At 32.4% G+C, this 10,000-nt stretch overlaps 1 protein-coding gene across 1 annotated transcript in view; it reads right to left on the reverse strand.

Annotated features, from left to right (window-relative positions):
• LOC125031215 overlaps window positions 1-10,000 on the reverse strand; it is a 44,232-nt gene that overhangs the window by 30,769 nt on the left and 3,463 nt on the right. The window contains exons 3-10 of the mRNA XM_047621836.1: window positions 9,215-9,346; window positions 7,363-7,475; window positions 6,486-6,650; window positions 6,146-6,263; window positions 5,790-5,918; window positions 5,496-5,632; window positions 5,272-5,383; window positions 3,891-4,054 (exon numbers count right to left, since the gene is read on the reverse strand). Of these exons, the coding sequence (XP_047477792.1) occupies window positions 3,891-4,054; window positions 5,272-5,383; window positions 5,496-5,632; window positions 5,790-5,918; window positions 6,146-6,263; window positions 6,486-6,650; window positions 7,363-7,475; window positions 9,215-9,346 (1,070 nt within the window). The remainder of the gene's footprint in view (window positions 1-3,890; window positions 4,055-5,271; window positions 5,384-5,495; window positions 5,633-5,789; window positions 5,919-6,145; window positions 6,264-6,485; window positions 6,651-7,362; window positions 7,476-9,214; window positions 9,347-10,000) is intronic.

Consider the following 10,000-nt stretch of genomic DNA (forward strand, 5'->3'; position numbering starts at 1 on the left):
AGCAACTAAAATGAATAACATGCATCTCTGACAATGCAAAAACATTAAAATGACTTTTTGGGTACAAGTACACAAATATACTAAAAGATATTATATTACTTTATAAGTGCAGTGTGAAAAATGTGGTATACTGCCTGAAATAGGTCCTGGAGGACACCCCAATTAACCATACATATATTCCAGAGTGGAGGCCTCAAATTCAGTATTTATATTATTTATGACATTATTATTATCTTAATAACATCAGCAATACTATTAGTAATAACAACAAAAATAAAAAAGGAAGAAAATTCAAGGAATAAGGTAAACAAGTAAGATCAAGTAGGCCAATATTCTTTCATGGGAAAGCACTTGTAGAACCATTTTTGTGTACATTTATTAATAAACTAAAATCATAGTAGGCAAAGCAAGTATAAATCCCTTCCCAGCATTATTGGGTTAAGGAGACTGTCTTGCCTCTGAATGGCTAAGGTCACAATTTCTTATATTAATAAGTCTTTTCAAATATTTTTTTTTTAGAAAATAAATGGTTGCAAATACTAGGCTCTGTTACACATAAAAAAATGTGTAACAAAGGCAAAACTTGCATGGCATAATTTTCCTCTAATGTATGTTACACAGATTTGCAAATTGGACAGAAATGAATGGAAATGAGACAAAATAGGTTAAATTCAACTTATATATAGGCAATTTTGCAAAACAATCACATGTGATAACTAAAACTTTTGTAGATATAGGAACTATAAAACTAAAGTGTCTAAAACTGTCTAAAATACTGTTAAAAAACTAAATGCAATTTTTTCAAAACCATTTTCTTGTGTTCAGTCTGGCAAAACTGTTTGAGCCAGACACTTTAAACTGGATGTAGGTAAAGTATGATAGAGGAATTAGTGCTTGTTCTGCCTTTTTTTTTTTTTTTTTTTTTTTTTTTTTATTTCCTTCCTTCTTTTTCATTCTCTGCAAGCTATTTTTATATGTAAAGCAAACCTACCAACTTTGAGTGCATGGCAATAAAAAATGAGAAAAGATATAAAACATCTGGCAGCACAGTCATCAATTTATCTATTTTCACTCTACAGCCTGTAGTTGGAATCTTGAGCTAAAACGATATTGCTAGACCACACACATGAAAAAGTAATAACAAGTGTTTCATTTCTGCAGGCATTTTTTGTCTGTGAGTTTTAATGGTCCAATTGGCCTAACAATGGGCAGGGCAATTTCTGCACAAGAGAATAAAAGAGTAAAAAGTAAATCCTCTCACTAAAAAAAAATCAGATATTGAAAAGTTTGCTACTAGAATTTCTCAAGAACAGGGCCCAAATATGAGGTACCAAAGAATCGATAATTTCAAATTATCATCACCTACTTTGATCAGAGTAACAATGACATAACATGTATGCTTAAAAGTGAAAATATGAAATCAAATTTGAGACCTTACCACCAAAACTGGGCAATGATGTCTCTTTTCCTAGCTCCCCTTTGGTGATCAAACACCCACTTGTTCAGGCTACCATTAGAGTTCAAACTTTTCACATTCAGGAACAGACAGGCTTACCCACATGTATTACGATCAAGGTTTCAATACACAAAAACATATGTCAACTTAATCCAAGCAAACGCAATTTTTCTTTAACTCAATGCCACTAGGAAAATGCTGTGCTCACTTTTTATTTTTTTCTGAAATGTCTCTGCACACAGATGGCTCTGCTAGGACTTAGCTACAAAGGAGTCAATTAGTAGACCTTGTGACCTTACCTGACTTCACCTTTCCTTGAACTGGTGGGAAATTGTTTTTTTTTACTATTGCTATGAATATTGATGGTGCTATCTCTTATTATTGACATTATAATTATTATAATGTTATATACATTAGTAACAGCAATATAAGATAACATAAAATATTTTCAAAAATCAAGGAAAAGGGTAAACAGGCGAGACAGGCAGTACTCGTAATTGGATCATTGGTGACTTAGCCAAAGTGTAGACATCTATGTGTAAAAACAATAAATAAAGTAAACTCACAGTGGGCATGGTATGTACATGCATGCCATGCCTCTCGGATTTGGGTTAACGTGATACTAAAAGAGCTCAGAGCCTAATAGTGTGAGCAACAATACAGCATCTTTACTTGAATCTCAATAAAGCAATAATCATTTCATCAATTCCTCTTTTCCATTTCATTGTCAAACCCTGCTTAGTTCCACTGTTAGTACTTTTTTTTTTTTTCTACAAAAGAAAATTACAGATCTATTTGGTAATGAAACAGATGTTACCAAAACTAAGAGAAAATGTAAATAATTTTCATATCTACCCACAACTTAACCCAGTGACAATGGGTAAATCCACTGTCCACTGTGGTTTGTTTTATCAATTTTGTTTACATACAGATGGCTTCATAAGCACTCACTCACCATGGAGTCAACTACTAATGCTATCTTATCTCCCCTGCTTACCATATTACTTAACATTTTTTAGGGAAAAGAATGTTTATATTACTATCATCATCATTACTGTTATCATTATCATCATTATAACTTATCAGTAATAATAGAGGTGATAATAATGAAAACCTTTTCTTTACGAAAAATTAAGGAATTGGTTAAACTGGTGAGGTCAAGTAGTAATAGACTTTTTGGTGACTAAATGCTTCTGGAGGTATCTATGTGTGGAGAAAAAATCAAAGTGGACAGAGTATGCATACATGCCTTTCCAGCATTAAAAAGTCAGAAAAGACAGAAAACTCTTTAAAATATAATACAATACTTATGAAGTATTTATAAAGTATTTTCTATCTATGTCAAGATATATATATATCATTCTAAATGTAATGAATGTTATGTTAGTTTCTATTATCTAACTAACTCAACTTTTGTAATAACATGCTTTTTCTTGCAAATAACCTTTCAGAGTCTGTTATTGTTTTTTTTCTCATATATTTCATTCTCAACAATCTCCAAACCATAAAATTCTTGCCCATAAAAGAGAAATAAATACCTACATTTAATATTCTCTTACTATTTTTCTGTCTGCATAATTCTATATCTATATCTATATCTATCTACCCTTTCTTTCTCAACTATATTTACTCTCCTTTTATTTGTTAATTTGAACTAAATATCTAAAAAACCCTGAAGACATTACCTACCAAAGTATTTTTCAATGCATGTTTCTGTTATGTAATCTCTAAGTTTTCTAATTATTCAAACAAATATCATTTATCATGAAGCTTTCAATTACTTAATATCACTGCTAAAACTCTACTACCATATTTACTATTTAGTAAGCAGCCTTTTTCTCCCTCCTAAAAAGGCATATGCTTTTGGTAGCAATATGACATATCTGAATTTTTCTCACTTATTTTTGAACCAATGCAACTCTAAGAAAGTTGATCGTAAAACTTTTCTTTAGAGCATAACAAAATTGTGACACCAAACATGAGATCAATGTATAAATACAAGCCATCACCATTCAAAAAGCAATGTACATATAAATTTATATGTCCCCTCTGTTATCATACAAATTAATATCACATGATATATGATGAAGGCTGCAAGATGTAACAACAGCAATGCTGTTATGGGAAATATTGGCTAATTACTAAATATGAAGATTATTTGTTTCAAAATTCATCTCCAAGATGTAGTGCATATTTTCCCAAATATATACTAAATTTGCAGATACACTATATTATATCTGCAAATAATAATAGAGGCCACCCTAATTTTGAGTAAACAAGGTACATACAATATATAATAAACAATAGCAATACCTACACAGGGATCATGACTTGAAAAGCACAGAGCAAAGAAGTATACTGCAAAAGCTCAACTCTACTTTGTAAACTCCAAACACAAGTGGCTAATATTACTGCAACTGCCAACATTACTCACATGGTGTCAGGAGCAGCAGCTTTGTCTTCTGGTGGCAGGTCCACACTGGGGTTCAGGTTGTCTTCACTTACAGCATGTGCTAAAGTTGCTAGTAGGGTCAGAACACGCAATAAAATTGCCTCATTTGTTTCTGGAACAACTAATGAGCTGAGTTTCCTTGGACCCTGAAATATTAAGATGTAAAGAAACTCAATCCTGTCAACTCAACATCAGTATAATCATTTCTAATGTCAGTTATTATATTTCATTGTAATCATATTTTGTATCTAAGTAGAAAAATCCCAAACATACAAAACAACACTGGGAAATGAAAGAATGACAGTTTAAAATAATGACTATGAATATGAAGACATGATAAGTTTTACAGGCAGAAATATCATAAGAGATAAAAATGCCTTGCCAACTAGTAAATGTCAGTACATGATCGATGTACAATGCTAGTAAGAAAAGTTTTAAACATTAATTTTTTTTCAATCAAAGTACTATTCCTGAGTCAAGAATCAGATGCCTTGCAAGAAACTTTTATATAATTCAGCAAGTTTCAAAATATTTTTTTCATTATTTAACATTTCAGTTTATTTTTTCTTCAAATACTCTTTATGTTAACAAGATGGCAGAAACTGCAATGCACAGTAGCATTTGCCTTAGCTACTGCATTAGTTGTCCTGTATAACATTCAAACAAATTATTGTATTACATCAGGCAGTGCCTACAGTTTCAAGCTATAGATATTACCAGCAGCATATATATATATATATATATAATCCCACACTGTGTTACAGATTATGTTTCTGATCATTACTTCCTACTAAAATCCTAACAGCCTACCTACCTACCTATCTACTTTAGAGCTCTGTCTATCGTTCCTCTTTTTAATATAAAACAAATAAGATGTGGTACAAAATATCATGTAAAATCATGATAGCATTGAGATGTTACTGCATAATACATTATTATTTTAAGAATACAACATGACATAATATCAATTTACAAAAAATGGACAGTTATCAAAGATTATTGGGTATCTCTGTTTTAAATTCAAATAAAATTTTACTCTACAGCACAAAAACTAGAATAATCAGACCCTACATCCTTCAATCAAAATAATTCTATCAAGTATCTAACTAATCAAATCAATGACTTGTAGATGGCATAATGGCAGGTACCAAAGCTGGAGGCAAAAGAGAAAAAAGGAACTTTTCTCAATATTTTCAAATCAATGATATATAAAATATAAAACACATCTCCTTTACATTAGTTGCCATTCAAATATGATATATGTACGCAAGACAGAAACTGTTAAATATATTGCTGTGATAAATGAGGTATAATTACCATGTATCTCCACATAAGTTACCAGAACATGACAGGAAAAATCTACCTCTGCTGCAAGCAGTGAAGGAATCATCTCTCTGTTGCATGACAAGTTGACCAGTAATCTGAGACTCTGAAGCTGGATGTGAGGGTTGGGGCTGTCAACCAGGTGGTAGAGTCTGTTTTGACAAGGCACATTAATAGCATTTAAAAATTTACTATAGAATAAATTTTAAACTTCACTGTTTCTAGGCAGACAAATATATACATATGCAACTCTATTTGGTTTACCTGTGAAGCAGGGGGCAATAATCTTCATGCCACTCACTAATAGTGGCAATGTTTGTAAGAACAACTAGAGAAGCTAAGCGTAGAGCATCATCACCATGACTATTCTGCACAAAGCCCATTAGAATTGGAAGGCAATCCTGAAAACAACAAATAAAAAATATATTTAACAAATAAAAACATATAATAATCATATCATTGTTTGGGTTCAATAACTGAATATAATAATATGAAAATTCAGTTAGTCATATAATCTAGATCATGAAATTACCCCTTCCTACCAAAAAAATATTATACCTTGGCTTGGCGTATATTTTCTTCAGACAAAACTACATTTCCCAGAGTTTGTACTGCTGGTAATCGTACTTCATTATCTTCTAAGAGGGTTGTTAGGCGATGAATACAGCCAACCTCTCGCAAAAAATCCTGCAAGACAGGGGTAAATGTTGATCAATGTGCACATTATTTACATTTTCATTCTTCAATATCACCAAAGAAATTCTGAAAAATTACGATAATTTCTACTAGATATACTAATAATGAATACTAAGCACTGCACTAACAGGTTGTATTTTCAATTATGTAAAGAAAAGAAAAATAAACAAAATATTCAAAATTTGCTTTTACAAGGTAAATAATAGTACACAACTTACAAGATTAACACTAAATGCTGCACAGTTGGCAATTGTTACAAGAGCTCTTTCTACAAGTGTTTTATCTTCAGAATACAGTAGAGCAACCAAACTTTTAGCTTCATATGGTGTTAGAACTCTGGAAAGCATAGTAAAAATAGACATTATAAGTATGAAGACTGAATTTAATCTGTCTAAAAGATATGATGCTGCCATCAACAATTTCAGAGATATAAACAAATGTGCTGTAAAATCAGTGCTGTTTTTAGTTTTCAATATCAAACACCTGTAACATACACATCAACTGAAGACACATCTTTCAGCAGTAATGAGTAATAACAATCAAATATTTGGCACATACCTTCCTCTACTACTAAGATGCTCAAGTCTTTGTGTTAATTCATCTCTTGTGTTTTTGTAAAGCTGCAATGCTTCTGCTTCAACTCTTTTCTTTCTGAGTTTTCCATCAGGATCACTACTTTCTTCTGCCTTCTTCTTCCGTAAACTTTTGCGTCTCCATTTTGGTCTATTAGAAGTGAAAATTGGAAATGCAGTCACATTAACATCCATACCTTTGCTTAAATATATACAGAAGTAGCATGATAATTCTAGTTATAATAAAGACAGATGAAATGCAAATACTACATAGTGACCAAGAATTAAACTAGTGATTAACCATCCAACCACTCCAGATTTAATAGCTGTTATGGTAAACACCCATGATTTGGCAAGTTTCCTTCATCCATACATACAATATTACTCCCCTTCCCTCCCCTTGTAAACCCTCCTTTTGTTGAGCCTACCACACAGTGGTGTTTTCTCACCTCTATCTTCTTGTGAATGAAATATACCGAGGGTGAAGTGGTAACATTGGTACAGTATGGCATATTTCATCAACCCTTAGTAAACTTTTACTTTTTATCTCCCTACATTCCCCTTCCACACACCATGCTACCAATGTCTTGCATATCATGGTGTTTTTGTTATCTATATTTGCAGATACCTATAAGTGCACTGAAATACACATTTTATTGTATCATATGATAAAAAATGGATTCATATGTATTTATTAGATATTCATGGTAATTTTCATTCATACATGAAAGGTCATTGTGATAATTTAATAACACTGTGTATTTGAGATGTGACAAAGAAATCTATATTTTCTGGTGCATACAATTAAGGGCTTTGGAAACATGTGACCAAAATTTACCCTAATGGGGGTTTAAAACACTTACCTGCTTGGTGATCCATCTGGGGGTATGTGGGTTAGATTTTCTGTTGATCTTGAGGTTATCAAATGTCTGACATCAACAGGGCTGAGAAGTCTTGGTGAATTCCAAGGTGATGACTGAAATGAAAGGAAATGTTTGCCTATGTCTAATTCACTAATAGCAAATGTATGATACCAAACATATTCATCATCTGATCTATATAAATGAAGTTATCATAAAATACCAAACCTCAAGATTTTCTGTATGGATTTTATTACCAGTCTAATTTTATATACCATCATTTCTAAACATTTAGTATATTTACTATACCATATCATATGTTCATAACTATAAAAAGAATTCCAAATATCAATTTCAAATACATAAATCATCTAGTAAAGTATTGATACAAGAAAGGTATAATTCTAGTGGAATTCACATGTAAACAAATAAAGGCTGGCTGGCAATTTCATATGCAACTACCAAGCAACCATAATGCTAAGCGCATCAAAATAGCCCACTAAATCTTTACCACATTGGTCTAGTTTACCTAATGCTGCTGGGTGAATGCTTTGTCTATTGTAGTATACTCTGTAAATTTTATTTGCACATAGCTGGCTCCACATGTGCTCAGCTACCGAGGGTCAGTTAGAAAGCCTATATGACTCCTAATTTCCCCCTTCCTTTGAATATTTGAGAAAAATACTTTTTCTAATACTATCAATATTGAAGCTGTTATCATCACTGACATCATGATAATTATGTTATCAACAATACTAATAGCAATAAAGAATAAGAAAAAAAAATGAGCATTTGTGGAGTCAACAATGTGCAAACACATTTAATAAATAAAAACTCATACTAGACACAGTACAGATTTTTGCCATTCCAGCATATTGGGCCTCATGTAAAAAAAACGTGAAAAGAACACATCATTCTTTACAATCACTATACATAGTACATATTATAAACACACATACTTATATCGGTTATGAAAATATATCAAAATATATAAAGCTAATGTATCACAGCTGAATGCACTTGCATATTAACCCTTGGATCAGGATGATGTGACCATCACATCATGAAAGACTTTTCTTGAGAGACAGATGAAGTAAACATGCCATCATGGAAAATTTTGCCTGTGGGACTAGGGTGATTCTTATGCCTTCATGAGAATGCAGAAGACTAGGGTGACGAGAATGACTTGTTTCACGTGCAAAAAGCTTTTGGATGGTGATTCGACTCAGTGGACATATAGGACAGGGATCTTGCTTTATTCCTATTAGTAAACGAGAGTGGGATTTACCATCCATGAGCTATAACTGGAAGAGTGCCAGCTCTAGGGACACTATTTCTATGCTTAGGTGCCTATTCCTACCCACCGAAATTGTCAGTGCATGTTGTATCACAGAAAATTTAATATTAAAAAAATAAAATTAAATAATACAAAAACAAAATGTTACTTATCATCACTCTTAGTGAACTGAGTTATGAACTACCTAGAAAGATGATATGGAGTCTGTGCAAGGTAAACAGTCTATCATCATCTAAAAACAGCAAATCAACTGACAAATGTAGATACTGGAAAATGGCAAAAAAACGTTTATGAAGAAAGAGACATAACAATCTTGCAAAAGGGAGGCAAGGATTCATGATGCCACACATGAGTGTTCACGTGCACCCAGCCTACAAGCCACACACCTATGAGAGTGGCCACTCAAGTTAGTCTAATGCTCAGATTTTGCCCTGCAAGCAGGCAGCAAAGCATTCGGATTCAAGCTATTAAATGTTGGGAAAATAAATTACATCAGAAGTCATTCACTTCATATAAAAAAATTCTGTACAGATTCTTCATGATATTTTCTTGCCTTACCTGTAAGCTCTTTGGATCATGAATTGCCGAATTGCGTGAGACAGCATGGCCAGCATGTCCATTGCCTGTCTGAATTGCAATGAATGTATCTGCAAACTGCCTCGCCTTTAAGTTAAGTTCCCGAATTCTTTCCTGCAAATGTAGATATAAAAAAGTATAACTGAATATGCATGAATACAATGAACAGACACACAGAAAAAAGATAGACACAAAGACAGATGAACAGGCAGATACACACAAAGACAAACAAAGAGACAGACACGCAAGATAAATATGCATTGTTGGTTTCAAAATCTAGTTACACTTTAGTTTACAATATTCATGGTTGAATTTATTATATCTCTTCTGTTAATGGAATTACCATGTAATAATCGTACTCTAAATAATAGTGCAGAAATGTTTATGACTGTAATCCACTGTAATATCTTTATTTTTGCGATTTCCACTATGCACCAGATGATGTAAAAGATACTCAAAGGTTATGTAACTTTCATTAACATGTTACCCATGGGCACACGTACTGTCCACTGTATTTTTTTGTGAATTCTGTAGTGCATAGACAAATCCACAAGTGCTCAATTATCATGGAGTCAATAAGAAAGGCCTTACATGACATCACCTGATTTCCTCTTGCTTTACATTTAATGGGAAAAGGAAAAGGTTTTTCCTAATACTGTTAAAATAAACATTGTTATTGCCATTACTGACATTATGATTATCATAATGTTATCAAAAGACTATATAAAAGATTTTTTTTTATCATTTTGACAGGTCAAAAAAAAAAAA

Source organism: Penaeus chinensis, chromosome 12 (assembly GCF_019202785.1).
Source record: "Penaeus chinensis breed Huanghai No. 1 chromosome 12, ASM1920278v2, whole genome shotgun sequence".
NCBI lineage: Eukaryota > Metazoa > Arthropoda > Malacostraca > Decapoda > Penaeidae > Penaeus > Penaeus chinensis.